Below are 14,273 nucleotides of genomic sequence, written 5' to 3'. Positions count from 1 at the left end.
CGGATTGCAGTACCCCAGGCCTCCAGTCCCTCACTATCTCCTGGAGTTTATTTACTCATTATTTATTAATTAGTCAAATTTATTTTTATTTGCTTATTATTTATTAAACAAGCAATTTATGAAACTCTAAAATTATTTTATATGAAGATTCATCACAGAATTTATATAAATAAAATCTATCTCATTGGAACAATCATTTTTATGGGATTCTGTAACAAATTTAGAATCATTCATTTTGAATAAAATAAATATGCATAATTTATTTTCTAGTTTGAAAAAATGTTACAACCTATTCCATGATGATTGTAAAGAAATTGAAAAATACAAATAGATACAAATGTTAAAAAATCACCTGCAATTTTGCCTTCCAGAGTTAACCACTATTAACATTTGGCTACATCTTTTTCTAGGTATATATCCATTTAATTTTTTAAAATGTGGATCACATTGTGTGTATAATAGTATACCCTCCTTTATTCATTTAATGTTATAATTTTCAAAAGCATCTTACTTGACTGCATTTATTCCACAGAATGAATATGTCACAATGTATTTAAACATCTTCCAATTTTTTGACATTTAGGTTGAAGCTAATTCTTCACTATTGTATATGCCACAATGAGCATCTTTATGTGTAAATCCAGATCCTCGTTTCTGTGTCCTTAGGCTACATTTTTTAAAGAGTAACTATTGTCTCCCCTCCCATTCTCTTTCTTGTTTTTCTTACAAACCCTGTTCTTCTTACCTAAGATCTATAAATGATGGAGTTCCTCAGGGCTGGAGACTTCTCTTCTCACTCTCTCTGTTTGTCTCCAATGTCACGTATACCAAACTTTCACATCTATATGCTGCAACTCCCATATTTACATCACCAGCCCCAGATCATTCTTCCAAGTTCCAGTCCTACATATCCAAATACCTTCTTGTGATCTCCATTTGTATGTCTTATACCATCTCAAACAGAAAATGTCCAAAAAGGAGTCAATGTTTTCCTTCTTTCTGCTCCCCTGCCCAAATACCCTCCTCCTAACTGCCCATTTGAGTAAAGAGACATAACCTTTGCACTAAATTCCCTGTGATAACAACCTGGAAACTGTCAGTGACATCTCTCTCTCACTACCTCCATCTATTCAGTCACCAGATCCAGTTGATTCTATCATGGAAATATATGTTCAGTATTTCTATTTCACCCTATCTCCCCAACTCTCACCTAAGCCACATCCATCTCTTTCCTGGACTGCTATATTTGTTTCCTAATTCGTCTCTCTGCATCCACTCTTGTCCTGCTGTATCCTGTCCCCACGCAATTCTTCACCATGGAGAAAGTGTCAAAAAAAAAATCTGTTTTTACAACCCCTAAGTAGCTGTTAGGATAAAGATCTTCATGGCAACCTTTGCTCACCTTTCAACTTCATCTTGCCACTTTCCCTGAACTCTCTTGCTCCAACCAGTGGTTTCCTTTCAGTTACTCAATTGTGGTAAGCTTCTTTCAACCTCAAAACCTTGTCCAAGATGCTCCCTCTGCCTGTTAGATTCTTCTCACCCTCTTCAGCTGACCAACCTGTTTCCTGCTCCTCCTCCAACACATCCACTACCTCCATGCTCTCTCAGTGTCATAGCCAGTGACTCTGGGGGCACTTATTCAGTTCAGTTCAGTTCAGTTCAGTCACTCAGTCGTGTCCGACTCTTTGGACCCCATGATCGCAGCACGCCAGGCCTCCCTGTCCATCACCGTCTCCCGGAGTTCACTTAAACTCACGTCCATTGAGTCAGTGATGCCATCCAGCCATCTCATCCTCTGTCGTCCCCTTCTCCTCCTGCTCCCCATCCCTCCCAGCATCAGAGTCTTTTCCAATGAGTCAACTCTTCGCATGAGGTGGCCAAAGTACTGGAGTTTCAGCTTTAGCATCATTTTTTCCAAAGAACACCCAGGACTGATCTCCTTTAGAATGGCACTTATTACAAACTGTAATCCAAATTGTTACATTTTTTCCCCTCTGTAATGTCTTTTTCTCTGCAACAGTGAAATTTCATTTTAGGGCAATTAGCATTTATTTCTTTTACCTGTCTATCTCTCAGTGCCTGGCATGTAATGGGTGCTCAATAAACATTTGTTGATTAACAGATCATGGAGTATAAATATTGTAAAGACATTTAAGAGATGTTATCATATAATATCTCAGCCGATTTATAATCCCACTAAACATATATGAGTGTTCCTTCTATCACACCCATTCTGACACTGACACTGTCATTCTAAATAATTTTCACAGGCAAAATTTTACCTCATTATGATTGAAATTGCCTTTCTTTGATTACTAGTGAAGTTTAACATTTTTCATAAATTGGTAACCTCTCCTGTATTTTCTGTGATTTTAAAATTCATGTCATAATGTTTTTACTGAACCATTTTTGTTGCACTATTTTGGAAATTCATTTAGACTAATAACCTATAAAACAGTGCCACCCAACCTGCTTAACTTCGTTTGAAGGTCTGGACAGATCTGGGAAATACTGCTCCACAAAGTTTACGTTTAGTCATTGATGATTCCCCCTTAACTGGGATGATCAGGTAATTTATCATGGAAACTGGGGCACTATTGCGAGTAAGGGAGGGTGCCATTAATAATTATGCGAAGACAGCAGATATAAAGCAGGACTGTCCTGTACAAGCTAAGATGTATGGCCTCTTTAACTCATTTCATATGGACTTAGCATTCTCAGGATGTAGGTCTCAGAGCAGAGGTCCAAGGGGTGATCCAGGGATAAACCGAGGATGTATGCTCTGCTTAGCTGTTCAGTCATGTCCGACTCTTTGTGACCCCATGGACTGTGACTGGCCAGGCTCCTCTGTCCATGGGGATTCTTCAAGCAAGCATACTGGAGTGGGCTGCCATGCCTTCCAGGGGATCGTCCCAACCCAGGGATTGAACCCAGGTCTCCTGCATTGCAGGTGGATTCCTTACCCACTGAGCTACCAGGGAAGCCCAAACTGAGGATCAGTTCAGTTCCGTTCAGTCGCTCAGTTGTGTCCGACTCTTTGCGACCCCTTGAATCGCAGCAAGCCAGGCCTCCCTGTCCATCACCAACTCCCAGAATTCATCCAAACCCATGTCCATCGAGTCGGTGATGCCATCCAGCCATCTCATCCTCTGTCGTCCCCTTTTCCTCATGCTCCCAATCCCTCCCAGCATCAGAGTCTTTTCCAATGAGGATAAACCTGCTTTTTGTCCTGAATTTTAATTCAGATGGCTCTGTGCTGTTTAGTGATTTAGCGGCTCAACCTGTGACTTCCTGTTGCCCCTGCTGGCAGCCTCACTCATTTGCCTCACCTGCCTGACCCTTGGAGGCATCTGATGGTTTCATACAGTTCTCCTTTCATGATGAGGCCAGTGGCCCAAAGAGCTGCAGGGACCACCTTGCCCCTAAATGTAGAGTTGGGCAGAGGCAGAGGCAGAGGCAGAGTCAAGTCTCTTGGAAGAGTTCTCTCCTGTCCCACCTCACCACCTCCCTCCACTTTCCAGTGCATTCCTCTTGCTCACATTACACTGACAATGCCAGCAGCCACTTTCAAATTTTAGAGTGCTTCCAGTGTTATGTCAAGAAGTGGCCAGAAGTTTTCACTTCCATATATATATATATACATATTTGGCTGTGTTGAGTCTTTATTGCCATGTGGGGGATTTCTCTAGTTGCAGCCATTGGGGGTTACTCTCTAGTTGGGGTATGCAGGCTTCTCATTGTGATGGCTTCTCTTGTTGCAGAGCACGGGCTCTAGGGCATGCAGGCTTCAGTAGCTGCAGCACATGGGCTCCATAGTTGAGGTCCCCGGGCTCCAGAGCATAGGCTCAATAGTTGTGGCACATGGGCTTCCTTGCTCTGTGGCATGTAGTATCTTCCCAGACCAGGAATAGAACCCACGTCTTCTGCTTTGGCAGGCAGATTCTTTACCACTGAGCCACCAGGGAAGCCTAAGGTATACACTTTCTCGGCACTTCAACCTGTATCAAGTGATGGGCAAGTGGGCTTCAGTGCCCATCACTTGTAATGCTTCCCTCCGCTCAGGCAGTGTGTCTACAAAATTTCCCAGCTTTTCCTAAACATCCTTTTATGTAATGTATACTCTTCAGTGGACTTCCCAGTTGGCAGGAGACTTAGAGATGTGGGTTCTATCCTGGGTCAGGAAGATCCCCTAGAGTAGGGCATGGCAACCAACTCCAGTGTTCTTGCCTAGAGAATCCCATGGACAGAGGAGCCTATCGGGCTGCAGTCTACAGAGTCCACAAAGAATTAGACACGATTGAAGCAACTTAGCACATACAAATACCCTTCAATAAAGTTCAAAAAAGAAATTCAGAGTTGCTGACAGACTTGCAATTTCAAGAAGTGCTAGGAACTTAGGGAAAGTAGAACCTGATGACAGAAAACGTCTGGGGAAAGAAAGACTGGAGGGTTTCGACAAGTTGAATTTGTGTTTGTGCCATCCAGTCTGTGGTATGACTTGGTTAGGAAAAGAACAGCAGCCTTCCTCTTCTAGTCATGTCAACAGAGAAGAAATTTCCTACCAGTGGAATTCCCACCAGAGCTTATGTGTACTGTTGCGTACTGAACAACTCCAGAGGGCATCATTGACACTGTCATCTATGCAAAGGGAACCAAATGGCCCCTCCTGGTGGGCACCTGAGGTGGGGTTCACAAGCCTCCTGGCACTGTTCAGGGCACAGTCTGTGTGGCCATATGCTGAGGTCCTGACTGACACATTCTATGTCAGTTTTCTCTGATAAAGATGCTGTCCCTTTGCCACAGTTAGACTTGCTTTCTTCGCCAATGCTTACAGATTTTTCAGGGTAATCTTTATCTCAAACACGCATTCACCTAGTTTCTGTGAGTGCTGTAGTATTTGTCAAGCCAAGTGTCCTGGTTTCAGGTTTAGAAAATAGGTCATTGGAGCTATCTTTGATGAGCTGAGTTTTGCCTAGATTTTGCTATTTCATTTTTAGTGAGGAAAGCACAGGAAATAAATGCAATGTCATGGTTTGCTAGAGAATCAAAATATTTCAGATAATTTTTTTTAAGTTGTGTTTTTTTCATTAAAGCATAGCTCTATAAATGGAAGAAAAAAAATTATTTTAGCTGTGTATAGGAACCATCTCCAAAATAGCTTCACGTACAGACTAATAAGTTAAATCAATTCATTTGCCCTACAGAAATAAAAGAGACACACCATGTATTCAACCTACCTAAGGGAGATAGACCTTGTTTTTGAACTGCTGGAGGAACCAACTTTGTACCTCCCAAGAAGGAAAGTGATAAAATGATGCAGAGACATTTCTAAAAGGTCCTTAAGCTAGAAGAAGCCTTTTAGTGCATTCACTTAATCATTCAGTTAATTCTTACTATTTGCTTAACACTGGGAGCAGGCAATCCAGCTCCTTCATGAGGAAGCTGAGGTCACAAAAGTGGTTAGAGACACTGCAGGAAAGAAAGCCCAGATGTTCTATACCCAGGACACTCCGCCCCACAGTGCTGTTAAATATTCCCATATAGTCACACTCAGGTGATGAAACAGGAGAGCATCTGTGTACTGCATGTGACTTGCATGTAATTCATGTAATAAAGATAAAATACAAACCCCTTTGCTAGCCATATCTTTATTACTCTAAATGCTACAACTTAGAGAAGGTTCAGCATTAGGGCTAATAACTTCAGAATTAGTTTGGAAATTTTGCAAATAAATCTTTTCCCCACCTATTCTTATTCCTTATGATTTAAATATTTCAGTTGTGTCTTTCTGCAAATGTTGCCTTTATAGATTAAAATCCTATAAATAGCACTGATCTCTAAGGAAGGTGATCTCATCCAGACCCTCTGAGTATTATTCCAGTTTCCTATCCATGTCAAAATGAAGACCTCAATCTCAGGTGGCTGCCTTCTTAAAGGAGTTCATAATAATGTGAAATTCATTTTCTGAGATGTCTAGACTCTTCCTTTTAGACAATGAAGTGCCCCGACTTGCTGATTACTGATGAACTTGTTGACAATTGAGGACGTTGACTGGAGCACGTATGTGCAGAGGGGAACAGCTGCTCTTGCCAGCTGCCTTGTCCTCTGTATAAACACTGCGCAAGGAGCCTCTGCAGGTCAGGAGACAGAGAACTCACTGAGGTGGCTGTAAGGAATCAGTTTGGCTTAGTCAATTCATCTATATGCATCTGGACCAAGGGATGCTGAGCTCTTAGCTCTGTGACTAAGGGCAAGGATTCTGAAGCCCAGCTACCTGGAATCAATATCGGGCTCTGCCACCCAGCTTTCTAGCTTTTGGCATTAGTTGCTTAACCTAACTGTCTTCAGCTTCCTTACCTATAGATGGAGATACTAGGTGTTGTATTTTTTTTAATAGGGTTTTTGAGGATTAAATGTAACTATTAATAATTCCAGCAGCAAATATCAGTCAAGTTCCTATTCCATTCCAATTACCAGGAACAAGATAGAAATAGCTCCTCCCTTTATAGAATTTAGAGTCTTTTTTTCACACCCAAACTCTGATCCATTTGAGGGTTGTAAAGTCAATGGTGAAATGTGACCACATTTTGTTTTAAATGGATTAGGATAGGATTTTACAAACTAAGAGTTTTAGGAAACTTTTTAATATTTTTATATGTATGTATGGCGTGGGTCTTGATCTAAAATGGATTTTTTTAGTCCAGCAAAGATGATCAGCAATTAAACAGCAACTTGGATATAGCTTATGTGATAAGTGAAGTGTCATGGGAACATGGTAAAGTCATATGATCCCTTTCTGATGGGTACACAGAATCAGAGAAACCTTCCAGGAAGAAGTAACATTGAAGCTGAGACTTAAAGGATGAGTAGAAATTAACCAAAAGAAGCTGGGGGAGGTTGGACAGGAAGCAGTTCCTTTAAGAGCAGTAAGGAGCCCTGGTTAATGAATCCAGGAGAAAGCTGCTCAGATTTGCATGGTGTGTGTGTATGAGAGAGGGGTGGGTGGAGGTGGTGGTGGCATTTTCATTGTGACACATGGGCTTAGTTGCCCCATGGCACGTATGATCTTAGTTCCCCTGAGCAGGGATCAAACCTGAGTCCCTTGCATTGGAAGGCAGATTCATAACCACTGGGCCACCAGGAAAATCCCTCAGATTTGCATTTTAGAAAAGCACTCTGGCTGCTTACACAGAATGGGCAGGCAAAGTTAGTAGGGAGACTGTTTAGTAATTTCAGGACACAGTGGTCTAGACTAGGGTGGGAGCAGTGGGCACTAAGAGGGACAGAACCCTGGTGATTGATAGGGCTGAAAGCGCTGGTCTGGGATGACACCCACGTGACTCACATGTGTGACATCTAACTACAGAGGCTGCAGGGACAAATCTAAGTCTGTAAGCCCCAAGCCCCTGACTTGAGGAACTGTTCCTGTAAACAGGAAGACGGGGCTTTTCCATCATTTTGCAAATCATTTCTTCATCCCATTGGACATATCTGTAGACTATTGCTGGGCCTAGCAGTTGGCAGGGTTTCATGTTCCAAAGTGGGACGGCTCTTGGCAGGAGATGGAAAGCTGGAAGCAGAATGCAAACGGGGTGAGCTAGGCACCTTGTATGAAGAGAAAAGAGAAAAAAAAGGCATGGCACTTTCCCATCTGATCCAGAATATCTGGTCAGAAAATAATTTAAAAGGACAGATAATTCAAAGATGTTTCTATTTGGCTTTGAAATGCCGTGCATTTTTGGCAGGGATCTATCTTGCCAAATGTTTTGCTAAGGCGTCATTTTGCATTCCCTGAACACAGACCATCTGGGCAGCAGGGGGCTAAGCCTGAACCCAGGAGGGAGTCTGGGGGGCTGGCTGAGGGGGTCCTGATGCTTGAAAATTGGACGGAGACCACAGCTGTCCCTTATCGCCCCAGTTGATCAACATTTGTCTGTCTACCTGTGTCCCGCCACAGAGCACGAGCTTTTTCTGACCTAAACCTTCACATGGTGACTTGAAAAGTAGCTCCCTAGTTTTCAGCACACAGTGCGTTCTACGCCTATCTCTGGACACTCACAGGCCACCTCTATTCCGCACTGACCCAGGGCTCTGCAACAACCTCAAAATCAAACCATATTTGGAGCAGGAGGCAGGCTGTTTACAGATGTTACCATAAAAGACATTTTAAATTATATTCCGTCCTATTTTACAGAAGAGCTGTAAACGGGACAGACCAGAAGGCCCCTTTCCTGTTATTCATAAATAAGATAGCTGCTTCCAGACAAGTGAAAAGATTAGCTTATCTTCCCTGGCTCAAGCCTACCTAAGAGAGGAAGAGAGTCTCATTTCACAGAAATCACTTAAACAAAGGGTCTCTCCCATTTAGGATTTAGAAGAAATGTCAGGGTGGCAGCCACTCCCTACTAAAGAATTCCAAGCATTCCTCCTTTTCTCAATCTGGAGGGTGCCAAGCCAGGGTAGTGGCTTGGTCCAGACTAGAATTCACAGGGAATAATTAGTAACAGGCCCAAATCTGGAAGTTCAAGGAAACTGGTTTTCCCCAATCTGTAGTAAAATTAAGCACTGATTTTTTTCTTCTTGTTCTTCATTTTCTTAAAAAAATTTTTTCCTGCTTTATTGAAGTACAATTGACATATAAAATTATTAGATGTTTTAAGTGTCCACCATGGTGATTTCATATCTATAAATTAAATACATATATGGGACCCTATATATATATGGGACCCCCCCACCCCTGCACCTACTTACATCCATCACCTCGTGTATCTTTTTTTTTTTTTGGCCTGTGGAAGAACACTTAAGTTCCAAGTACTGTTTTTCATAATCGGAAAAGAGGGCATTTCCTTCTTTCCCAGAGTTGGCTAACAGTTTCTTCACAGGAAACTCGCAATCCTTAAAAGATGCTCTGTGACCCAACTCCTTTCTCCAAGTGTCAATTCTTTCATTTCATAGAACCTTGTTCCTAAAGAGGATGAGCTAACGAACTAACGCCGTTGTAGTGTTTTGAAAAACCCAGCAAAGGTTTCTTTGATTCGGTTTTCCGAAAAACTGAAGGAAGCCAAGCCACAGGGCATGTGACCTGACAGCCACCTCTTCCCCTCCTTTAATGTCTCCTAGATTGGAGGTGGCCAAGGGGGACTTCGGAGGCATGCCCAAACCTTTAGAACAGATTCCCCACCTCCATGCCAGATACTAGTCCCATCTGCACTCCTCTGTTCCTCATACACACACCTCTCATAGGTCATTCTCAGCGAGCAGCCAGGAAAGGAAAGAAAACGTGTGCTAAAGCAACAGGTTCCACCCACAGCCTGAACTTGGAAGGGGAGGCTGGAGCCAGGCGACAGGAGCTGGGCGGTGGAGGGAGAGGAAGCGGCGAGGAGGAAGGTGGAAGGGAAATGATGGTGCATGACCATGGAGCACACGTCACTCGGGCTCCCACATGGGCTTGTGTATGTGCGCGTGTAGGGGGAGGGAGGTCCTGCAAGGGGTCACCCGGGGACTTCCGCGTGGGTTTAGGAGGCAGGGGCCTGCGCTTCGGGGTGCCGGGAGGTTTAGGCGGGGTAATGAACCCCGCAGAGAGGGCTTGAGGCGCGCGCAAGAAATATGAATGTGTTTGGGGGTTAAAATTCACCACTCTCCCCTGGGAGCCGGCCCTGCTAAGTGGCCATGTCTGCGTCCCTAAAGCCCCCGAGTCCCCTTCCCTTGGGCCTTTTCCCGGGCCCTCCAACCTCGTCCCCGCCCGGCCTCCCGCCCCAGCCTGCAGCCGAGAAAGCCGGGAGAGCGGACTCCGCCGCGCCCGGCAGCCTCTGGGCATGCTCGGTGGCGGGACCGGCTCCGCGCCGGCAGGGCGCGTCCTCCTTCCCCCAGGGCGGCGGCGGCGCCTGCAGCCACGGCCGCCGCGCCCCGGCCCCGCACACCTTTGGGGGCGGCGGGAGCCACCCTGCCCAGTGGGAGCCGAGAGCGCCCCCCACCCGGAGCCTTCCAGCGAGCAGAGGCGGGCCTCGCTCAAGGGGCGCGGAGGCGGGAGTGAGACCTCCGAGCTGCCTGCGGTTCCTTAGAAAGTAAAGCTCAGCTCTCTAGCGGAGCCGGCCTCCGGGCCGCCGGCGGGGGCGGGGCGGGGCCGGGTAGGGGGTGGTCTCCGCGCCTAGCGCGAGGTGCGAGTTTAGTAGCCGCCCACCCTCTTCTTGGTCCCCGCCCCCAGGGAATTAGAATTCTCTGGGAAAGTGTCTGGTTCTCGGAGAATCCCTGGAGCGGGGTGCGGGGGCGCACCCGGCACAAAATGGTTAAAAAAGTCCACGCGCGCCTAGGGGCCCCTGTTATGAAAAGTCTGCGCGCCAGCGCCTGGGCACCCCGTTTGCTGATTTGAGGGTCAGTTGCCCGGAGGAAATCCGCTCGTCGCAGGGGAAGGGATGCGATGAGGGAAGCCTCTAGCCGGTGCCGGCTCCCACCCCGACGCCTTCTCGGGGGCGCACCTCCAGCCTGGCGGGCGCGGGGCACTACTGGGCCGGGGCGTTCGCGGCGGGCGGCGGGCGGCCGGAGCAGGCTCGGCCAGCGGCTCACTCTCTCTGCCTCCTCCCCCCAGGATTACCGAGAGGATGGGATGGATCTAGGCAGTGACGCCGGCAGCAGCAGCAGCAACAGCAGCCGCGCCAGTTCGCAGTCCAACTCCACCAAAGTGACCCCTTGCTCCGAGTGCAAATCCTCGTCGTCGCCGGGGGGCAGCCTGGACTTGGTGTCTGCCCTGGAGGACTATGAGGAGCCCTTCCCGGTCTACCAGAAGAAGGTGATTGATGAGTGGGCGCCGGAGGAGGACGGGGAAGAGAAGGAAGAGGAGGACGGGCGCCACGAGCGAGGGTACAGGGATGACCGCTGTCCGGCCCGGGAGCCGGGGGACGTGAGCGCCAGGACCCGCAGCGGCGGGGGCAGGAGCGCCACCACCGCCATGCCGCCCCCGGTGCCCAACGGCAACCTCCACCCGCAAGAGCCCCAGGACCTCAGGCACAATGGCAACGTGGTGGTGGCCGGCCGGCCGAGCGGCTCCCGGGCCCCGCGCCGGGCGGTCCAGAAGCCCCAGCCCGCAGGGGGCCGGCGCGGCGGCCGGGGCCCGGCGGCCAGGGGCCTCTGCCTTCAGCCCACGGACAGCGGGACGTGCGTCCCTGAGGAGCCCCCGGTTCCCCCTATGGACTGGGAGGCGCTGGAGAAGCATCTGGCCGGGTTGCAGTTCCGGGAGCAGGAGGTGCGGAACCAAGGCCAGGCGAGGACCAACTCCACCTCCGTAAGTTGGCCGGGGTGCGTGCTCACGCGCGCACACACGTACCCACCCCGCGCACGGCCCACACGCTCCCTCCCCGCGCTCGCGCCAGCCGCCGGCCCCATTCATTCTGCCGCGAGGGTGGGGGCCGGGCCGGGGAGGCTGCCTTCTGCTTCCCGAGGGTATGGTTGCTCAGTCTCTGAGCTGTCTGGGTTTGCAGGATGGGCGGAGAGGAGGGAGGGGCAGACAGAGGGCAACGGAAAGTCGGGTTAGTGGAACTGGCGACTCATTTTAATGGAATTACTTATGGGGACGAGACTGTGAGTCACTTGCCTGAAAATAAATCCGGGGAGATTTTGGCAACGAAGCCGGGACCCTGCGGGTGGTATTTCAAGTCGTAATACTTGTGGTTTTGTCAAGCGTGGTGGGTCTCCCTTCGCTGCCACTGTTGTCTCGCCCATATATAGGCTGTCCCTTCACAGAAGCATGCATTCGCCTGCCCACACCTCCGGTGAGGCAGCACGCCTTGTTTGTTCCCTCTTGACGTCTGTGCGGATGCTCTGGAATTGGAATGGGTTTACCGCCCTACTCAGACTTTTTTCCTTTCTGAAACCCGACTTATTGTCGACCTGCTAGGATAAGGGAGTGGTTCTTTCCTCTGTCGGCTGACTCACCCCACTGTCCGGTGAATCCCTCCTAGTTTTGATAAGGAGCCACTTGCAGTTCCTTACCAGAGGCTTGTGCCTCAGTTCAGGAAACCCAGAGAGGAAAGGGTACTGGAGTGGAAAAGAGGGAGGGAAGGGGGGCTGCATCTATAATAAGAAGCTCTGGCAGGTTCACACTTGTCTCAACAAATCTTTTTGCCCCCGAGAGGAGAGCAAATAAATGACTTAAAAGAACAGCATTTTGAGAGTAGCTCCTCTATTTATCACTGTTTTGGGAGAAAGCAACAGTTGTAATCTGAAATCATTAATGACGATCCTACGTGGGGTTGAAGGGTACACAGTTTAAATGAGAGTCTCTCTGTATGTGGCAGCTGTGTGGCAGTGTGGGAGAATGCTTGCTTGCAGGTGTAATTTTTGGCTTCCCGGCCCCAGGGCTACTGGAAATTGGGTGCGTGCACTTCTGACTTCAGGGGTAAGGACAGTAACTGTGTTTCACAGAGAAATTGGCATGGTTTCTATGAGAGAGAGCCCTTGGCTGACAGAGCCTATTGGTTAGTGTCCTTTGAGAAAATACCTATTAAATTAACACACTCGTTTTAATCCCAGCTGTTTACCATGGCCACTAGCAGACACGGAATCTTTCCATTACAGCCAGTACTTGCTCTTGTATCTTGCAATTCAAAACATCCTTCTCCCACTTAGTGCTGAGAAAAAAATATCTGATTAATATCTCCCTGGACTTAAACAGTGACTTGAAGATAAATAAGTTTCCTTTACTATGGCCTGACATCTTTACATTCCAGGAAAATGTAATCATTGGGTTATGCATGCAAAGTTAGGGTTTAATGATGACAATGAGCTCCATTATTCAGAATGCTCTTGAGCACCCTTGTTGTTGGTCAGTTACTAAGTCTTGTCTGACTCTGGGACCCCATGGACTGCAGCATGCCAGGCTTCCCTGTCCTTCACTATCTCCTAGAATTTGCTTAAACTCATGTCCATCGAGTTGGTGATGCCATTCAACCATCTCATCCTCTGTCGCCTCCTTCTTCTCCTGCCCTCAATCTTTCCCAGCCTCAGGATCTTTTCCAATGAGTTAGCTCTTTGCATCAGATGGCCAAAGTATTAGAGCTTCAGCTTCAGCATCAGTCCTTCCAGTGAATATTCAGGGTTAATTTCCTTTAGGATTGATTGGTTTGATCTCCTTGCTGTCCAAGGGACTCTCCATGACTTCTGTGCTAAATTCAAAGTTTGATTCCCAGGACTGCAGTGACACATCTGTCCACATAGGCCTGGAATTATGGTGAGCAAGGTAGGGATACAGATTGACTTCCTTCTAGGAACTTAAAATCTAATGGCTCACCTAACAGACTTGCTTCTGCCAACACACACACACTCCTTTCTAGCTATTGTGGAGACTGAATCTTTCCTTCTTGGGCTATCTTTGAAACCTGAGGTGTCTTGTCTCCTCACCTAGTAAACAGTTTGCTTGTGTGGGTTCCTCCTCCTTCCCTCCCTCACCCTCCTGAAGATGTCCCCTCTGGGCATTTCTTTCACAGAAATTTGAGTTCCATTGCTCTAAAGCAAGTATATGTACAGGAAAAACAGGAGGGGGAAATGGCCTTTGAGGTTGTTGAATATTGCATTTTTCCATAGTTTGGAAAAATTTGAACAAAACTACTAGCTATTATTGGGTTAGAATAGTGATTATCAAACTGTAAGTTCTCCATGAAATCACCTTATCACTTAAAAAAAAAATTAAATAGAACGTACTACAGTGACTAATTTTTTAAAAAGCTTTATTTCAGTTGTATGTAGACACTGGGTTACAGTGTAAGATTTCTTTTGCACTGTGGATCACTGTCATAAAAGTATGGAAAACACTGATTAAAATCCTGTTTACTCCTGCCTGGAATAAGTGTGAGAATTTATAACCCTGGGGACAGAAGCTTGAGAGTCACAAAGGAGTTGGTGTGGAAGAAGTCTGTCTTGAAGGAACTGCTCAAATCAAGTGCTAGTTTTTGCACCTCCTTAAAAAGTTGGGTGTGGGTTTGACAGAAAACAACAAAATTCTGTAAAGCAATTATCCTTCAATGAACAATAAATAAATAAAAAGTTGTGTGCAGGTTTCCCTGGTGGCTCTGGTGAAGAATCTGCCTGCCAGTGCAGGAGACAGGGGTTCAACACGGGTTTAATCCCTGGTCCAGGAAGATCCCACATGCTCCAGAACAACTGAGCCCAAACACCATAACTGTTGAGCCTGTGCGCTAGAGCCTGGGAATCTCAGTTACTGAGCCCATGTGCTGCAACTGCTGAAGTCCGTGTACCCCAGAGCCTGTGCTTTGCAACAA

At 47.0% G+C, this 14,273-nt stretch overlaps 1 protein-coding gene across 3 annotated transcripts in view; it reads left to right on the top strand.

Moving 5' to 3' along the window:
* Positions 1-14,273, top strand: part of SCHIP1 (schwannomin interacting protein 1) — a 179,151-nt gene that overhangs the window by 22,330 nt on the left and 142,548 nt on the right. Inside the window, exons 1-2 of one of the 3 annotated variants that reach the window (XM_070792485.1) lie at positions 9,927-10,067; positions 10,589-11,281. In XM_070792485.1, the coding sequence (XP_070648586.1) occupies positions 10,607-11,281 (675 nt within the window). In that variant the 5' untranslated portion in view covers positions 9,927-10,067; positions 10,589-10,606. Of the gene's footprint in view, positions 1-9,926; positions 10,068-10,224; positions 10,375-10,588; positions 11,282-14,273 lie in introns of those variants that run through there. The other 2 variants (XM_019960171.2, XM_070792492.1) reach the window with 2 other exon arrangements.

This window comes from Bos indicus, chromosome 1 (assembly GCF_029378745.1).
Source record: "Bos indicus isolate NIAB-ARS_2022 breed Sahiwal x Tharparkar chromosome 1, NIAB-ARS_B.indTharparkar_mat_pri_1.0, whole genome shotgun sequence".
Classification (NCBI taxonomy): Eukaryota; Metazoa; Chordata; class Mammalia; order Artiodactyla; family Bovidae; genus Bos; species Bos indicus.
Note: the sequence above shows the minus strand (reverse complement) of the source record. Positions and strands in the feature narration are given on the sequence as shown.